At 38.7% G+C, this 20,777-nt stretch overlaps 1 protein-coding gene across 4 annotated transcripts in view; it reads right to left on the minus strand.

The window, feature by feature from the left end:
• Positions 1-19,034, minus strand: part of LOC115216609 (alpha-N-acetylglucosaminidase) — a 77,393-nt gene extending 58,359 nt beyond the window's left edge. For 3 of the 4 annotated variants that reach the window (XM_029786087.2, XM_029786085.2, XM_029786086.2), the window contains exons 1-5: positions 18,578-19,032; positions 6,501-6,540; positions 3,796-3,953; positions 1,789-1,979; positions 694-841 (exon numbers count right to left, since the gene is read on the minus strand). In XM_029786087.2, the coding sequence (XP_029641947.1) occupies positions 694-841; positions 1,789-1,979; positions 3,796-3,953; positions 6,501-6,540; positions 18,578-18,598 (558 nt within the window). In that variant the 5' untranslated portion in view covers positions 18,599-19,032. Of the gene's footprint in view, positions 1-693; positions 842-1,788; positions 1,980-3,795; positions 3,954-6,500; positions 6,541-18,577 lie in introns of all 4 variants that reach the window. The other variant, XM_029786084.2, reaches the window with a different exon arrangement.
• Positions 19,035-20,777: the final 1,743 nt, after the last annotated feature.

Below are 20,777 nucleotides of genomic sequence, written 5' to 3' on the forward strand. Positions count from 1 at the left end.
GTTGTCAAGCAATGCTAGGGGGACAAACACAGACACACACACACACACACACACACACACACACACATATATATATATATAATATATATATATATATATATATATATATATATATATATACATATATATGACGGGCTTCTTTCAGTTTCCATCTACCAAATCCACTCACAAGGCTTTGGTCGGCCCGAGGTTAATGTAGAAGACACTTCCCCAAGGTGCCACGCAGTGGGACTGAACCCAGAACCATGCGGTTGGTAAGCAAGCTACTTACCACTCAGCCACTCCTGTGAAATATTTACACACACTTGAAAGTTTTAGTTTTCAATGTTATCTGTGAGTAGAGACAATGAGAACAAATCTGTTGGTGTTGCTTAACCCTTTAGCATTCAAACCAGCCATATCTGGCCAAAATATTTAGCCTGTTTTATATTAAAACTGACCAGAGCTCGCCTCTCACCTCAGCCCTACCATGCTGTTCTAAAAGTAAAATAATCACATCACTGAAATCTCTAAACTACAAGATAATGCATGATTAATTCAAAACAATATAAATAAACAAACATCACATTTGATAGAATAATCTGAACACTAAAGGGTTAACCATGATGATGAGATGTCTTTTTTTTTTTTCTTTTAGAAGAAAAGACAGTTAAAAAGGAAAACAAGAATAAAGTAGCTCAGTATTGGTCTTACTCTTTGAAAGATAGCTTCCTGTCCAGTGAAAGCAAGAGGGAAGTTAATGCCATGCAAAGCCATCCAGTCAATGTGAGTTTCCCATTGTGTCCAGTTGAACCAAGCAAAAGAGTAACTGACTGTGCAGACATTTTGATAATAGCGAAACCTGAAAAATCAATTTGAACAAAGGAAACTTGAAGCCAAGATTGAAATTGTTTTTTTATAAAAATTTGATAATTCTAAATCTCCTGTATCTTATGTTTTGGTCATGGCCATACATAGATAATAAACACAGAAGCTGATGATGGAGACAGCAGAAGGAAAAGAGGGGTGAGTGGTATGGGAAGTGGTGTGAGGAAGAGGTGGATGAGGAAGAGGAGGCAGAAGGAGAAATGGGGAAGTAGAAGAGGAAGATGAGGAGGAAGAAGCGGAGGGGGCAGGAGGAGGAGGAAAAGGGGTGGGAATAGGAAGAAGAGTAGCTGAAAGAGAGGCAGGAGGAGGAGGGCAAGAGGAGGAGGGGCAGGAGGAAGAGGGGCGGGAGGAGGAGGGGCAGGAGGAGGAGGGGCAGGAGGAGGAGGGACAGGAGGAGGAGGGGCAGGCGGAGGAGCAGGAGGATGAGGGGTGGTAGGAGGAGGAGCAGGAGGAGGAGAGGCAGGAGGAGGATGGGCCGGAGGAAGAGGAGCAGGAGGAGGAGGGGCAAGGGAGGAGTGTGGAGGAGGAGAGGAGGAGGAGGAAATCATGATGATCATTCTTGTCATCACCACAACCATTATCATACTCATCACTACCACTGCTATCATCATCATTAATATCATTTTAACATTCCTTTTTTCTCACTAATAAAAGACATACAATTCTGCAATACAGAAAAATCATCACTTCCTCTTCAATGAAGATCAATATCTTGAGATCAATCCTGAATATTTCTTCAACAAGTCTTCCATGGTCATCCTCTTCTACTATACCTTATATTTTTTTTTCACCGTTAGCAAACGGCACTCCAGCTTCAGCAAGCACTAACTGATCCCTTCATAGGAATCATCTCTTCCTCATCAAATTTATTCTAAAGTCTAATTAACAGAGAAATTAAATGAGAGATCAAATCCCACATACTTGTCATTTGATTTCATCTTGTGAGCAGGAGCTGGAATTACAGGTAAAGGCTTAGGTATTTTAAGCTGTGAACCACCCCAAGCAACATGGCATCCACAATGATACTTTAAGTAGTGGTAGAAACCCCAGACAGCAACTACACCTGTATTTCCTGAGATATTCAACTTTCCAGTAGCAGGGTCTGTTACGAGCTAAAATTAAAAAGAAAAGAAAACTTTCTTATCTAAAATGAAATGAAACCATTGGGCAGATAAACAAAACTATTCAAGGTAAAAAAGAAGGGGTCTTTATATGGTCAGTTTACATGCTAGAAATAGCAGTCAAATTTCTCTTAACTTATATTTAACCATCTTAAAACAAGGAAGAGCACAATAGATAATGTAGTTTTAGATACAGTGTCTTGGGAAAATATTAGACCATCCTTGGACTAGCAGACCTATGATCAAAGCATTCTTTGCTTTGATCATAGGTTTGCTAATCCAGGGATGACATAAAGTTAAACAACAATCTCTTCAGCAACATATTGCTTTAAACCTTGCTTTCTTGGAACCTCAACAAACAGCTCTTTTGAAGTAACAAGAGAATTATTACCAGGTCACAGGACCTGCCAGAAATAGTAGCTAAATTCCTCTCAAATCACATTCAACTGTCATAAAAAGAAGGAAGTAATCTTTGAATAATGTAGATACATTATGCTTGAAAAAACACAGAATAATTGGAGAGGTTTGCTTCTGGCACATACAGATACTTCAAGACGGATGAGACTGATGCAACTGTTGCAAGTGGATGACTGCAGGAATGACATTTGCAGAAAAAATTTCTGATAGCTGATGTTCTGGGAAGGAAGGACTAGGAATAGTGGTTAGTTCAGAACCTCGTAGATTGAAGAAAATTTAGATGATGAGAGAAAAGAGAGAGGGGTAAGTTGATAGGAACTGAGTGGATGTGGCTATCTCTGAAGAGCAAAGGCTATTATAGTAGCAGTGGAAAATGTAGAGAGAGGAGACAGTATACCTGTGAACCAGAGGCAGGATATGTCTGTGATTGACTTTATGCTAATAAGTTTGGTGGCCTTTCTCTAGATACAGTCTAGGATGCATGGAAAGTTTTTGGTTACATATCTGTTTGATAAGAGATTACCTGGAGCTAAGCAACAGATGCACATACTATGAATTTCCCTCAGTACCAGATGACCAAGTGCACAACTTATCAAACTACATTCTCATCAAGGAGTTCAAATTCAGTGCTGGTATTTTTGTGTACTTCTGATGCACAACACTTCATTCTAAATTCCCTCAGTTTATCCAGATGTCAATGAAGATTCAGTCACAGAGCAGAACCCACCAATCGTTACAGTACACTTTGATATTCACTGGGTTCATGTGCTGCAAAAATATGTCAGGCTCCACCACAATTTGGGTGTCTTGCTCAGTGACCAAAAGGCTTATTTTAACACCACTGACTGGGGATACCCAACAACAACAAAAACAACTTTAAAACTACAATTCAAATTGAACATGAATCATTGTAATTTCCCCTCACTTATTCATATCCCCAATCTAGTCTAAGAAGGCCTGAAAGAGTTACAATATGTGCTTGCCCTTCTTCTTTTGACAATATTTTTATATATAAAATTGAAGTTGTGTGTGTGAAACTCTGTCTCCTCCGATTTAGATTCCTTACTCCCACATTTTGCGGTGCAGTTTAACCAAAAGCGGTTATCTTATAGTCGTCATTCATATCGAGCCCTTCTGGGTATTAGCACGTGTCTACGATGAGTCTACGATTTAAAAAAAAATTTACCATCATTTTTCCACATTTTTAATGATTTTTGCTCGGGTTATATAAGGGAAGTAACTCTCTAAAAATGCTTATATAGTTATTTCCCTTACAAACCCGAGCAACGCTGGGCGATACTGCTAGTTAGGAATAAAAGAAAATTCTGAAAAATTACACCAATAATAAATGATAAACCAATCTATATTAAGAAAATAAAACATCAATTACGGTGAAGACATCTTTCTCATCTTCTTCCAGCTGAGGATCCACATGTATGTTGAATTCATTGGCACGATTGGGAATGAGGCGCTGTAGAACACCTTTAGCAGTCACTGCCTGATCCTCGGGTGAAACTTTGCTGCTCAAATACTTAAAACTTGGAAACCCTGTGTAAATATAAATGTTAAAAACAACCTATGAGAGAAGAAACAGCTCAGGAAAAATAAATTATATAAACTTTAATGAAAATCAAACAAGCTCACTTACCAAAAACCCAGTTATTAACATTAGCTCAATATGACTGACTATGAAGATAAACGTAAATAACCTAAAAATGGAAATTTATTATATATGCATCAGGAGCCAAGTGGAGAGGCTTGCCACTACACTTAGTTTAGGAATATAGATTTTTAGTTCAAATCCAGTTAGGTACTACGTACATATCCAGAAATAACGCACCTGATGATAATTGGATATCAGACCCCAATGAAACATAATGCAGGTATAAATGCTGATTTCAAATTTTGGTAATGACACAAGGATCAGATGATGAAATTTTGGTAGTGATCTGGGAATTTTATGGATTCTTGAAGGATTTTTCATTTGTTATATTTACTTTACATGAAGTATTATAATGTTATGTTCTTTGATTATCTCCCTTGAAAACACATTCATCGTTTGCATGTAACCTATGGTGGCATTGCTGTTTCCAAAGTTTATTTACGTTTCTCTATTAGTAATTTTACTTGTGTATCTATCTTAAAATGAGCTGCTTGGCAGAGGTCTGCAGAGAATAACATGACAAGCCTTGACTATTGGGATTGACTCAAAAAGCTCAGGCTCTGCTCCCTCCACCACCGCTGTGAGCTCTATATCATCTGTATCATGTGGAAAATCTTCCATCAATATTGCCCATCTTTAAAATTTGTCCGAGGCTTGGCTCCCATGCCATCCGTCCACTACAGAAATGTTCATGTCGTATCACAACACTATGACAGAACTATTTCACCTCAATTGGCCCTGCTCTCTTCAACATCGTACCAGACACACATAAAGGAGGAAAGTGACTTCACGGCATTCAAACGATCCCTAGATGATTACCCCCAACAAATACCAGATAAACCACCCACACCCAGATATGTCTCTGAAAACAATAACTCTCTGCTTGAATGGGCAACGGTTCACCAGAGCTGATTGTGTATCTCTTCCAAGTGGTGCTATTACAGTAGACATGGCCTGAATCAACTTCGGCAGAAACTTATCTAATTAATCTAATTTATGCTGTAACCTTTTAATCAAAGCATGACAACGTGAGTAGAGGCTGATATCTTAACATTTCTGATGGTCTTAAGTATAAAAACAATTATTAAAGATTTATATAGAACTACATTCAGAGTATATCTATAAGTTATTGTGTTTAGACCTGGTTTCTATCCTCAAACTGTTCCGTTTTGAAGATGAATTTTTTTCTTTTTAATAAAGCACTCCGAAATTAGAAAAATCAAAAATCTGCAACAATCTCGGTCCCATGAGTATCAGATAATGGATTTTCAGCTGTGTAAAGAAACTGATTGTGGTGATTGTAGTTTTGATGGTGATTGTGGTGAAAGCAGAAACAGTCTTGATGATGGCAATGGTCAAGATAAGTATGGGAGGAGGTTAAGTTTTTGCCGGCGTTGGTTTGGGAAATTGGGCAATTTTCAGCATGCGTGTATATGGGTGGGAATGAGCTGCCTGGCGGAGGTCTGCGCTCTCTGAGTGCTTTGGTGGTGGTGGTGGCGGCGGTGGCAGCGGTGGTGGCTGTTGTTGTTGTTGTTGTTATTATTATTATTATCGAGGCAACAAGTTGGCAGAATCCTTACCATGCCAGGCAAAATGCTTAGCCGCATTTCATCTGCCTTTACCTTCTGAGTTCAAATTCTTATGGGGTCAATAAAGTAAGTACCAGTTGAACACTGGGATCAACATAATCAACTTATCCCCTTCGCTGAACTTGCTGGCCTTGTGCCAAAATTTGAAATCATCATTATTATTATTGTTATTATAATAACAATAATAATTTTGGCACAAGACCAGTGGCTTTTGAGAGGACAGGGAAGTCGATTGTATTAACACCAGTATCTGACTGGTATTTATTTTATCAACCCTGAAAGGATAAAAAACAATGTCAACCATGGCAGAGTTTGAATTCAGAACATAAGACAGATGAAATGCACTAAGCCCAGTGTGCTAATGGTTCTGCCAGCTCACCAATTAAGTAGTAGTAGTTGCAGCAATAGTAGCAGCAGTGAAGGCGCAATGGCCCAGTGGTTAGGGCAGCAGACTCGCAGTCAGAGGATCATGGTTTCGATTCCCAGACCGGGCGTTGTGTGTGTTTATTGAGTGAAAACACCTAAAGCTCCACGAGGCTCCGGCAGGGGGTTGTAGTGACCCCTGTTGCACTCTTTCACTCCAACTTTCTCTCACTCTTTCTTCCTGTTTCTTGTCCCCGACTTCCTACGCAACCACTGAGCCTGGATACGCATTCATCCATCCATCGATGCTCTTGGTGTCGGGGGTTGACCTGCTTTCTCTTCTGCAGGTCTTACGAATAGAAAAGGACCACGTTTCGGACTTCTCCCACTACAACTGTGATGAAGACCGCTTTGCTAAACAAATAAACAAACAAGCAGCAGTAACGACAACAACAACAATAATGTGAGATACAGACTTACTTGTAGAAGAATTAATCCCAAAGGTCAGGAGGAATATCAACTGAAAGAGAAATATAAATATCACTTTAAGACATGTAACTATATATATATATATATATCAAGTAAAGTAAGTAGCTACTATATCAGTTAAAAATAAAAAAATAAAAATGAGCAACAGGAACTAACACAAATGGGTTAATGACGTGGACTTAAATAATTAAGTTAAATGATGATACACAAAATAATTTGTAATTATTTGAAAATCTCCTCTTAGTTGGAGGAAAAAAAAACAAAAGCCCTACAAGCAATAGTTAACAACTCTCAAATGAAAAGGGAGGATATTTTCAGAAAATTAAGAATTGATTTCCCAAATTAATTTACATGCTTAAGGAAAGAATAGACTAATATTAGTTTTCAGGCAAGGGACAACTATGAATATGATCCAGTCTAGGAAACCATTGTCAGCATAATGTAGTCTAACCAAGCCCGGAAATCAGTGGACTAATTTATATACTGTTTTACTTATTTCAGTCATTTGACTGCGGCCATGCTGGAGCACCGCCTTTAATCGAGCAACTCAACCCTGGGACTTATTCTTTTGTAAGCCCAGTACTTATTCTATCGGTTTCTTTTGGGACTGAACCCGGAACCATGTGGTTGGTAAACAAGCTATATGTAGAAAAAAGTTACGAATATTTTTGGCCAAACGTTGCATCATAATTTGGTCAGTCAGACGGCCCAGGGATGTAATAGAAAACACTTACAATAAGATTGATTCCAGAACGATGTGGTTGGGAAGCAAACTTCTTACCACACAACCGTGTGTGTGTAGCCACAGACATAGTTGTGTTGTTAAAAAGCTTGCTCTCCTAACTATGTGGTCTTGGGTTCAGTTCCACTGTGCAGTACTTTGGGCATGTCTTCTACTTTAGTGCCAGACCAACCAAAGCCTTGTGCATGGATTTGATAAACAAAAGTGAAAGAGATTCATTGTATTTATGTACATGTTTGTGTGCATGTGTGTGTGCTTGCATTTGTGTATCACTTGATGGTTGTAAATAAGCATCACTGTCATACAAGCAAGGTTATTAATTTCCATCACCTTACTGGCACCTGTGCCAGTGGCATGTGTAAAAGATTCGAGTGAGGTCGTTGCCAGTACCGCCTGACTGGCCCCATGCCAGTAGCATGTAAAAGCACCCACTACACTCTCGGAGTGGTTGGCATTAGGAAGGGCATCCAGCTGTAGCAACTCTGCCAGATCAAGATTGGAGCCTGGTGCAGCCATCTGGTTTGCCAGTCCTCAGTCATTCATCCAACTCATGCTAGCATGGAAAGCGGATGTTAAACGATGATGACGATATGAAAAACATGTCTGGCCACTTGCTAGGAAGTAGGTGAGGGTTTGGTAACAGGAAAGACATCCAGCTATAGAAAATCTGTCTCAATAAAGTCAGTCCAGACATTAAATGATGACAATGTAAGTATGTGTGTGTGAGTGATCACAGACGTTGTATGTGCTGAAGCTGCAGTATTCTAGCAGCCACCTCTTCAGGCGACAACAGTTCTCCTAAGTAGCCAGGAATAATAGTGAAGTGAGAGAAAGGGGTGGTGTCAGTCGTCGGAAGCAGCCACATTATTGTTGTTACCAGTGGGGTGCCAACATTCCCACAGCTTTCTCCAATCATGGTAAGTGGGGAGGAATCATCACAGAGGCAACACAGGCTTGCTTGGAGAGGAAAAGTTTATCAGTTGAAGGAGTGGTGTAGACGATTTGACAGGTCATGCACTTCACAAAGGATGGGGCATTCCCAGATATGTGTAGGATCAGGGCACTGATGATATCTATGGGGCTGCTGTTAACGGCAGTCATTTTCATATTGACTGGTATAAGGTGGCACTAGTCCAGGCCCAGTTTGGATAGGAGCCTTGTCCCAGCCAGGCATGGCTAGCATCCAGTGTCTGCCATAGCATTGTGAAGGTTAACTGCAGTCAGTCATAAAAGAGAAGTGGGGAAGCCCAATGCCTTTGTGTCAGCTGCGTCAGCTTCTATGAAGATAGTGACAAAGGGATGGGAGTCAGAAGAGCCTTTCACCTAGGCATCACAGAGCTCATTATACACATGGTGGTGAAGAATTATTGCTTGGGTAGAGGATTTATCAGAGAGATCAACCACAAGGCACAGACTGTTGAATATTGCAAATGTGTGGTCTTCCATGTCAGCTGCGTTAGTTTGAGCCTGTCACTGGGGATGGCATTGTTAGCAGCAGACACTCTCATAGTGATGCAGGATGCCACATGTAGGTGCACTTGTGGTTGTAGGCAGGGCCTTTGCTCATGTGTTCTTGTACATGACATCCGTGGTCGTGCGCTTTCCACAGTGACTGCAGAGGGTAGAGATGGGTGTGTCACAGGGTTCACCGGATTTATTGACTAGGTGGTGCCACTCCTGGTGCCTATATAAGCTGGAGGCCGTGGTGGCTGAGGTAGTGCTGGCTGGCTGAGCATTTTCTGCTTTCTTTTGCTTCAACGTACCTCAGGGCTTTTTCCAGAGTCATGTCTTGCTTGGAGTCACCCAGGATGTCGAGGTGGATGAGCTGGCTGGCTGAGCATTTTCTGCTTTCTTTTGCTTCAACGTACCTCAGGGCTTTCAGAGTCATGTCTTGCTTGGAGTCACCCAGGATGTCGAGGTGGATCTCCTCGTCCTCCAACCCATGTATGAGAGCATCACAGACTACGATGTCTCTGTAATCAATCATGGCATTGCAGGCCTATGAAGGGCATTCCACCTTGAAGTTGTAGACACCTGCCTGCCCTCAAAAACACGCAGCGAAGCACCTGACGTGTTCATCCCAGTCCTGGCACAACTGTTGTAGCTGCACACGAGCAACCATGACATTTTCTTGGCAGACAGACAGGGACTTAATGTGACTGAGGACTGTTTGCTCATCACTGGAGGCCAGTACACCAAACAGCCATGTGAGATCTTTTCTGAGGGTTTCATCACAGCATTCAAGAAGCTGGAAGATAACATCATTACTCATAAGGCGAGTGGTTTGTTTGTAGTCTCACCATCTCTGCTCAAAGTAAGCCCACTCCTCGCTAGTTCCAGCTGTGGAGATAACAGAGTGGCAGACCTTCTCAGGTGAGACTTTCATGGGAGCAGCCAGTTGCACAACCATCTGATGGGCAATGGCCCAATGAAGATCGATGAGGTGGGTCAGTACCTCTACGGGAGTGTTTGCAGGCCAACTTATGGCACAGTCAGATATGGGATAGGGTATGTTGGCCATGTTGACTAGCTTTTTGTCATAAATAAGCCTGACAACTCTTTACTTTCACCAACACTTTATTTACGTAGACTGAAGCAATGAAAAAAAGGGTCTTCAGTATACCTGAAATGTGAAGGAAAAGATGATGGATAATGAAATGAATAATGTCTGGCAAATTAAATGCAATGTAATAAATGATAAAATATGTGTGTTTAGTTATAATTCTCTAAAAACATTTCCCTCTTAGAAAAAGAAACAAAAAAAAATGCAGTTATAATTCTCAAAGAAAAAGGGGAGATAATTTCAAAATATTAAAAAATATCTCTGGAACTAGCGAGGAGTGGGCTTACTTTGAGCAGAGATGGTCAGACTACAAACAAGCCACTCGCCTTATGGGTAATGACGTTATCTTCCAGCTTCTTGAATGCTGCGATGAAACCCTCAGAAAAGATCTCACATGGATGTTTGGTGTACTGGCCTCCAGTGATGAGCAAATAGTCCTCAGTCACATTAAGCTGTGGCTGTGTAGTCCTATCCTGGACAAACACTCCCTCTGGCAGGTGCCGCAAATATAGCTAAGACTTTGCCTGGCTGGTTGTGATGTCATAGTTTCTTGTTGATGTCTTTTCTTGTCTTTCCATCTCTCCTCTCTCTCTATCTGTCACTCCTTTGTGTTCCTTCTTTTACGATACGTCACCAATCTTCATGGTTGCTAACAACAGCTTCCCAGTTGCTAATATTGAATTTGCAGGCCTTCATGACCCTTTTGCAAACATTCTTGTATTGTGAGAATGGTCTTCTCGCAGACCTAGTGCCCCTAGCAAGCTCTCCGTAGAGGTAACTTTGGCTTAGTTATCAGCCACAAGAAGACCAACATCATGGGTCAGGCTACATCGGACATCCCAGACATACATATTGGAGACCTAAGACTACAGGAGGTGGAGAGGTTTACCTATCTTGGCTCTACCATCACCTACAACCTATCCCTTGATGCTGAGCTCAATATACGCATTGGCAAGGCAGCTGCTGTGATGGCCCAACTCTCCAAATGGGCATGGGACAACAATAAGCTGACCAAAACCACAAAAATGAAGATTTACCAGGCATGTGTACTTAGCACTCCACTGTATGGAAATGAGACTTGGACGCCATCCACACGCCAGGAGCGTTGCCTAAATATCTTTCACCTGCGCTGTCTCCGGAAAATACTTACATATATATTCAGATAAATATATAAAAAATAAATACATCTATTAAATAATAGTAAAATAAATTAAAAATAAATTTATAATTATAATTTTTACAAATTTAAAACCTACTAACTATTTAAAATAATTATAGCTAATATAGAATTATATAAGTTATAATATAATGGAATTTAAATAAACATTATTATAAAATAATTTACACACAATATACTTTTAGATTAATAAATCTTTAGTATTATATTGATAAAATATTGATAATAAATAAATAATTCTAATCAATTTATTAAATAATAATAATAATAATAATAATAGTATATATATATACATCTATCTAAATTACAAATCTGAAGCAAGATTTATACACACACACACACACATATATATATACACATATATCTACATGTATACATATATATATACATTCTAAAGATTATATAACAATATAACATTTATCTAAAATAGTTTATACTTTAATACCCAATAATCCTCCAAATAGTCAATTCAATTTAATTATATTTTCTAAGTACATATTTTTAAGAGTGTTTACAAGATAAAACATGTTCTTGTCTGTTGTTAAGAAGTTTCTTTTTTGAAGTTAAAAGTTGATATATTTCCTCCACACATAAGTTACATCTATCATCAGCAATACACCAGAGAAGACAGGCACCACCAGTGTTCTCTCTCTCTCTTGAAGCATATCATGATAGTGCATCTAAACTCAAATGCTATATTGGATTAGTTGGCCCCTGGTTTGACTGAGGACTGGGAAAGATGGGCAGAGGACACTGGTCTCTTTCTAAGCACCAACAGCCTCCTTAGGCTATAGGATTTGGTTAGTTGGTCTGATTGGAATCCCTTTGATAAAAAGCTTAGTTGGTCAGGGCTGACTCTGGGGCTACATAACAACAATAACAACTTAGAATTAGTCAAACTCAGCCAAAGAATGAAAGTGAGTGCCTTAATCTCAGGAACGCATAGGATATTAATCCTTTAATGCAAGAAGAAAGGGCAATGCCCATAGTCTATAATGGAATATTTATATTATCAGTTATTTTTAGGACAAAATGCTTCCAGGCATACCCATACTATTGATTTATTTTTCATAGATAATATCTTTAGGTCCATATTATCAAATATGTTGAGGGTGATTTGGCTTCTATTTCTAGTAAGTGGTCTGGTTTCTTCATTACTCAGCTGTTTGGTCAAGATGCTGTATTGGATTGCTATGTTACTCCCACCACCACCATGAACAGGACACAAACTAACTATCAATAAGTTGGTAATGTTGTTCAACAGTTTATAATCTCAGCTGGTCAAGCTCTGAATATCAGAAATTAAATCATAAATAAAGTTTATATAGCATCAGTCTCATCTGTTTGCAAACAAAGAATTCTAAAAATATAGCTGATGTAACATTGGTCTTTATCTACTTAAAAGCAGATAAAATACTGAAAATAAAATCGGCAAAACAATGGTTTTTATCAGATTAGAAACAGAAATAATACTGAAAATACACTTGACATACTATTAAGTTGACAAAGATGTAGGTGAAAATATAATTGACATAGCATTAATCTGATTGCTTTGGAAACAAATATAAAGGGGATGTGACACTGGTCTTATCTGTACAAAAGTAGAGATAAGATTGAAAAATAAAGTCAATATATATTGCAAACATATCAATGGGTTTGAAGGAATAATCTGGTTTATCAAAACACAATATATAATTTTGTTGTTGTTTAAATGAATTTTCTCATTTGCGTGTATCTTAATGCTATGCCACATCATAATAATCCTTATTATTATTATTATTGATATTATATACTCCAGGAAACCTGTATCATCATCATCATTTAACATCTGCTTTCCATGCTGGCATGGGTTGGATGGTTTCACTGAGTGCTGACAAACTAGGAGGTTGCTCCAGACTCCAATCGATCTGGCAAGGTTCCTACAGCTAGATGCCTTTCCTAACACCAACCACTTCAAGAGTGTAGTGGATGCTTTTTATGTGCCACCAGCACAGGGGCCAGTCAGACAGCACTGGCATTGTCCACGCTTGAATGGTGCTCTTTACATGCCACTAGTATGGGTGCCAATCAGGCGGCACTGGCATCAGCCACAACTACAATCTCACTTGACTCCACAGGTTTTCTCAAGCACAGCATATCGCTCAACGATTGAAGGCTACTTTTAAATAGGCCAGTTATGTGACACTGGTATTGGCTGCAGCTATGATCTCACTTGGCTTGCCAGTCTTCTCAAACACACCATATCTCCAAAGGTCTCAGTCATTTGTCATTGCCTCTGTGAGGCCCAATGTTTGAAGATCATGCTTCACCACCTCATCCCATGTCTTCCTGGGTCTACCTCTTTCACAGGTTCCTTCCATTGTTAAAGTGTGACACTTCTTCCCACAGCTGTCCTTATCCATATGCAACACATGACCATACCAGCACAGTTGTCTCTCTTGCACACCACATCTGATGCTTCTTATGCCCAACTTTTCTTTCGGGGCACTTACACTCAGTCGTGTATGCACACTGACATTACACATCCAGTGGAGCATACCAGCTTCGTTTCTTTCAAGCCTATGCATGTCCTCAGCAGTCACAGCCCATCATATAATCTACCTTTCATGCTGAGTGAAAAGCCCTTTGTTACCAACAGAGGTAAGAGCTCCCTGAACTTTGTCCAGGCTGTTCTTATTCTAGCAGCTGTGCTCTCAGAGCATTCACCCCCCCCCCCCACAACTGACTTGGTCACCTAGGTAATGGAAGCTATTAACTACTTCTAGTTTTTTCCCTTAGCATGTGATGGAATCTGTTTTCTGTACATCTTTGATGTTTATTGCCCCTGTGCATCTGCCACACACAAAAACTATCCTCCCAGTTAACATTCCCTTGATATTGCTGCACCTCTTATGTGTCCATAGCATACAACAGGTACTTCTTATAGAGTTTCTACCTATCCCTTTTCTACAGATTGAGCAGGGCCATCTACCCGAAGGGATTTGTGATTTGTCTGCCTTCCTACTTACTAAGACTTTAGTTCTTTCTAGATTGATGCTAAGGCCCTTTGATTTCTAGACCTTGCTTCCACGCCTGAAACTTCTTCTCTAGTTCTGATAATGACTCAGCTATTAGGTCATCAGCATAGAGGAGCTCCGAGGAGCAGCCTGTCTTGAATTCCTCTGCTATTGACTTTCATCACCTGATCCAACAATTTGATACCTCTGTAATTATTCTTATGTAACCACATCTTGCTAATATACTCCATGTTAGGTACAATTTTTTTTCTGTAGCTGGATGTTCTTCTTAACACCAGCCACTGGGTACACTACATAGAATTCCTATATATACTTTTCTACAAATCTGGCATGGCCATTTCTTTGATAGCAGTAGTGTCTATAGTAGTATGTGGTCTGTAGCTAAAATAGTTGAATGATCTATCTTGCAAGAAGTTTTATAGAGTAATCTCCCTTTAATAAGTTTCTCAAAACACCTACATCATGAGAAGTAATTCTTAATTATTCAAGAAGCTTCACGTTTCTCTTGGAAGTTTCTAGAATGTCTAAAATTCCATTAATAAAAACAGCTTGCTTGCCCTGCTCTTTGCTTCTTAGTCAACTAGACTCTGAGCCATTCATGTCATTGCTATGCCTGTCTTTCATTATGCCACATGACTGAAAACCATCACTTAGCTGTTATTTCTACATTTCTGAACTTTCTTGCATAGATTACTTCATTCAATTAGATTCTACATTTTGATTATATTTCATCAACAACCAATGAATAAAATATATTTTTATGTATTAAATATATAGTTTTTAAATTTATTCTTCTTTTTTGTAAAAATCCTTCTAATAATATACATGCAGCCATTTCAATACTTGATACTGAACCACACTACATAAATTAGTGACGAACCAACGTGGATCCTGAATTCTACCCTGGAAAATAAAAGGTCACCACATAAATTAGTAACCAACCAACGAGAGAATAATTTAGTTATAACTAAATATATTTAGTTATATTCTAATACTTTCCATGTCACAATTTTCTTCAACTCATACGACGATGATATCTGCTATGAATTATCCAGTAATACCAATTTTTGCAGGAGATATCGCTGTCTGGTTTGCCCAGTTAGAAGCATTTTTCTCGGCAAACACACACAATACAGACCAACAGCAGCTCTACATTTTATTTAGTTCTATACCACCATCATTAACTGGAGAACTGTGTGATATTATTACAGCTCCACCAGCAGATGTAACATATTCATCAATCAAAAATGAAATTTTACGATGAACTTCACTCTTTCCCAAAAAGAAGTTTCAAAAACTTCTCAACAACAAGCATTTAGGAAACAGAACACCATTGCAAATGCTCTGAAAAATGCACCAGCTCACAGAGGACAACCCTGCTGAAAGTAAGTTGCTTAAACAACTCTTTTTCTCCAAATTTCCACAGTATGTTCAAGGTATGCTCACCCATTTGACCAACTTGCAGCATCGGCAGATAAAATTTTGGTGTATACAAAATCTACTCCAGAACAGAACAACTCTCCTTTGTCCGTTGCAACAGTTTCTTCTGAATTCAAATAATTTTGTGAATCTACACAGAGGACTATGGATAAGCTAGTTGTAGAAATTCCTTTCTTGCGTTGCAATAGAAGTTCTTCACCTGGTTGCTATTGTCGTTCTAGTTCCCGTTCTCCCAGCAGATCAAAACCTTTTTGCTGGTATCATCATAAGTTTGGTTCTGCAGCTAAGAAGTGCATTTCACCTTGTGCATTTAAAACTCAGTAAAACTAAAACGCCAAACTCCAAGCATGACCACAGTTCCTGGCACATTTTCTCCTAGCTGCACATTTTTCATACTTGATTTCAAGTCTAAGAAGAAATTTCTAGTAGATTCCAGAGCGTCCTGCAGTATATGGTAGTCTAAATTTGTCAAAGAAAAATTTTTCCCTTCTGATATATCTCTTCAAGCACTCAACTGCTCTCCTATTAAAACTTTCAGTGAGATTTCACTCACACTGGACCTAAATCTTAGACGAAGTTTCCAGTGGGTTTTCATCATTGCTGACCTTCCTCATCCAATTTTAAGAGCTGATTTTTCTCCATTATTTTTCACTATTAGTGGATGTCAAAAGAAAGAGACTTATCGATAGCAGTCCACAGTTATATGCTTTAAGAAGATATTTCAATTCCACTTCTGTCAGCCCGCTATTTTTTGTTGCAAATCAACCAGATAAATATCAAGCCTTGCTTCAATCCTTTCCTGAGTTAACTAATTTAACTTTTAATGTCAATGCTTCAGCACATACAACTACTCATCATATAACCACCAATGGATATCACGTTTTCTCGCGTCCTAGACGTTTACCACCTGAGGAACTCAAAGCTGCTAAAGCTGAGTTCAGCCACATGCTCCAGCTTGGAATAATTCGTCCTTCAAAGAGTAACTGGTCTTCACTACTTCATCATCATCATCATCATCATCATCATTAACGTCCGCTTTCCATGCTAGCATGGGTTGGACGGTTCAACTGGGGTCTGGGGAGCCCGAAAGCTGCACCAGTCCAGTCAGATCTGGCAGTGTTTCTACAGCTGGATGCCCTTCCTAACGCCAACCACTCCGAGAGTGTAGTGGGTGATTTTATGTGCCACCGACACAGGTGCCAGACGAGGCTGACAAACGGCCACGCTCGGATGGTGTTTTTTATGTGCCACCGACACAGGTGCCAGACGAGGCTGGCAAACGGCCACGCTCGGATGGTGTTTTTTATGTGCCACCGACACAGGTGCCAGACGAGGCTGACAAACGGCCACGCTCGGATGGTGTTTTTTATGTGCCACCGACACAGGTGCCAGACGAGGCTGGCAGACGGCCACGCTCGGATGGTGTTTTTTATGTGCCACCGACACAGGTGCCAGACGAGGCTGGCAGACGGCCACGCTCGGATGGTGTTTTTTATGTGCCACCGACACAGGTGCCAGACGAGGCTGGCAAACGGCCACGATCGGATGGTGCTTGTTACGTGCCCACAGCACGGAGGCCAGTCGATGCGGTACTGGCTACGGCCACGTTCGGATGGTTCATTTAGTGAAAAAGAAATCTGGTGATTTTAGACCTACTGGTCTAAAATTTCATATGGCACCGCAAATTACTGTTGTTGACAACGATTCAGAGATATTGAATTCACCTCAATAGACGTCATTGATTGGTTGAAATTGCCGAAATGCAAGAAATTAAAGAATAGCTTACAAACTACAGAATTTTCTCAGGAAAGCCAAGAGAAAAAGATGTTTTATAAACACATTCTACCAGTATACGAAGTTTAAAAGTGTTTAGTTACAAAGAAATTATTTTTAAAATCTGCCGGTCAAAGCGAAAATATCCAAATAGTCAACTAAATTTAATTGTAATGTACATGTTTATATGTTATATATGAAAATAAAAATTTGCCCTTTTGTTGTTGTTTCGCCCTAAGTCAAACCTAACTGAGCAGACCTTTCACCAAAAACTTTCTGGCGAAGGTAAAGAATACGCATACTAGGTATTTAGAGTTAGGGGTTAGGGTTAGGGGTTAAGGTTAAGGGTTAGGGTTTTGTTACGCCGAAAACGAGTGGTGTGCATATTCTTTACCCCTGCCAAACTTTCCATCCAAGACTTTTCACTATATTATCCAATGTATTCTTGCTTTGATTTCATTTGGTGGAATGTGATTTAAGTGATATTCGGCTGCTATTTTTAGCAGATCGAGTGACGGGTTCCTACAGTTTTGGTTGTTGTTTTCGGTTTCTGCTGAACATTGAAAGAGCAGATTAAATATATTTCTTGTAGATCAAACAACGACGTTAAAGTTCCCTTGTAGTAATAATTGTTGTCTTACTATTTTTTTAAAAATATCTATTTGGTTTTCTTTGTTATTGTAATAACAGTAAGAGACAATAAGGGAAGCAATTTGTGGGAAAGAATGAGTCGATTACATCGACGCCAGTGTTCAACTGGTACTTATTTTATCGACCCCGAAAGGTAATAATAATGTATAATAATAATAATAATAAGGCGAACCTTCGGTATATGTACCGGATACATTTCAAGAAAGTGTTTTTTTTATATATATGGAGGGGTTAGGTTTAGGGTTAGAGGTGAGAGAAAAGGGTTTCTGTTGTCTTCAGAAATGTAAACGAAGTCACGTGTGTACCTATACCGAAGCATCGCCAATAATAATAATAATAATAATAATAATAATCCTTTCTACTGGAGACACAAGGCCTCAAATTTCTGGGGTGGGGACTAGTCGATTATATTGACCTCAGTGTTTCACTGGTACTTGTTTTATCAACCCCGAAAGGATGAAAGATAATAATAAGAATAATAATAATAGTAATAATAATACAACAAAAGACTGCGCCACACCCCAGGAGAGAAAAACTGACTTATTTCAATACCGGGAAGAGTTCGCACACTCCCAACAACAGAAAGAAGTGACAATGTTGCACACATCTCAGCAACACGGAAGTGTAGCAGGTGATGCTGTATAAAATTTGCCTGGAACTACCAAATGTTGAACAATTTTAAATAATAAAACGAAAGCGCCTTACCAGAGCCAGTTGGGAAGTCATGCTTGTAATGAAATGTGATCTAATTTCCTCATATACACGTGATTAAAAATATACGTTAGTCCAAATGTTTCCGGCGATTATCGTTTTTCTACTAATGCTTAACAGAAATGAAATTTCTAATCGCTGCCAACGTTACTAAAAGTTAATGTAGCAACGTTTAATCTAACTTCTTTATTTTCGTCAGCGGATAAGTCATAATGCAATCATCTCTTTGTTCTGTAATTTATGTAGTTTGGATATTTGCCTAAAGTGTTGTTGTTTTTTTCTTTTTGTTAGCTTTGTGTGGTGTAGTTTGAATGAATATAGAGTGTAATCTCGATTAAGTTGGGTCAAAGTACTAAGTTTCTGATGCAAAATAAAAAAAAAAATATTATTTACTTCTAACAATGACTACTAAAGCCGAGTTTGTTTCCCCCATAACTTCCTTTAAAATAAATATTTTTCGATGAAATTTTCTGGATTCCTTTTATTGATATAAATTATAATTTGACGATTGACATGGAGATAAAAAAGACAAAAAATTTCCGAGAAAAACATTGGCGAAGGTAAAGCGCGTGTACATCGCCCATTTCCGGTGTTTAGGAAAATACAGTTTTTCCACCAAAATCACGTTTTCAAAATTTTAATTTCCCGCATCCCACTTCAATTTCTTAATTTTAAACTTTTTTTCGAATTTTTTAATCAAGCCACGGGATCGGATCTTTTCACTTTAAGTGAAAAGATCCAAGCCACGTAAAAATATACAGAGATTATGAATCTGGGAATTTTTTTTTTTTATTTTAATTTTTCTTAGAGAAACACCCATCACCTCCCCGCTTTCAAAAAGCTAAAAACTCCGAATGTTTCACTTTCGCCTGATGTTTCACGCATGCGTAGAATTCTACTGAAATAGCAGACGTCAAATATATAAGACCACCACCAGAAAACCCAACATGCGAGAAACAATAGCTAAACGACATTATTTCTGGAAAAAAACTTCCCCGCTTTCAAAAAAGCTAAAAGAGGTTGGGGAAGGGGATTTGAGTATTTCTTTAAGAAAAGCTTTTTTTTTTTTTTATTTCTTAAAGATTCGTAATCTCTATTTTCTATGAGGATTAAAAAAGATTAATATCTAGTTTAACACCCAGCCACCAAAAAAAAAAAAAAAAACTAACAAGTGTAATAGGTATAAAAAAAATGTGTAGTAAACGAATCTGAAAACTAAAATTTGCGCAAACGAACCAGGGGAGAAGCCTCTCGGAAAATTCACATGATCCGATTTTTCCCTAACTTTCAGGAAAATGCATATCTTTCAATGAAATTTTATATAAATACCTTTCAAATGGCATAGATTACGATTATAGAGAAATTTTTGGAGAAATTATTTTTCCGAAGGGGTGGAGAGAGGATTTGGGGGAAATTCACACGATCTGATTTTTTCCCTCATAACTTTCAATAAAATGGATATCCTTTAATGAAAGTTTATACAAATACTTTTCAAACGACATAGATTACAATTATAAAGAAATTTGTAGGAATTTTTTTTCTGATGGGGTGGGGAGAAGAATTTCAGAAAAATAGGATATACAAGCATGGGTATACAGATGAGTGTTCCTATAGAGGGTGTTACAAATTGTACAAGGTGCACAAGAGTCCAGAGAATCCCTTGGCTACTGGCAGACTGGTTCTAAATATATTGGTTGCCATGAGACTAAGGGGACCCACCCACAACTACAATGCTATCTTTTTTTTTTTTTTTTTTTTAAAAGTATTCTTTTCAACTGTCTACAAACACAGCCAGGCTGAAATAATTAATGCATTCTTCCAGGAGTGAATTTAAAAAATCTCAAACTAGAGGGAATGGGCCCCCATATATGGATTCTAATGGCGCAGGGAACTACTTGCCGTCGGGCAAGCTGCCAACCTGGCTAGTCCGCCACTACCCTTGACAATGTCCTTGTGTCAAATGTTTTACCGAAAGAAGTACCGCATTCTAATAACTGACATAAATAAATAAATAAATAAATAAATAAATAAATAAATAGATAGATAGATAGATAGATAGATAGATAAATAAATAAATCTTGAGAGGGGAATTAACTCTTAATTATACGAACTCTCTGACGAATAAAACAGGAAAATTCATTTCCGCCTAACCATCTGAAAAAAGACATTTATAGCGCGCACTTTGCCTTATTTG

This window comes from Octopus sinensis, linkage group LG10 (assembly GCF_006345805.1).
Source record: "Octopus sinensis linkage group LG10, ASM634580v1, whole genome shotgun sequence".
Lineage (NCBI taxonomy): Eukaryota > Metazoa > Mollusca > Cephalopoda > Octopoda > Octopodidae > Octopus > Octopus sinensis.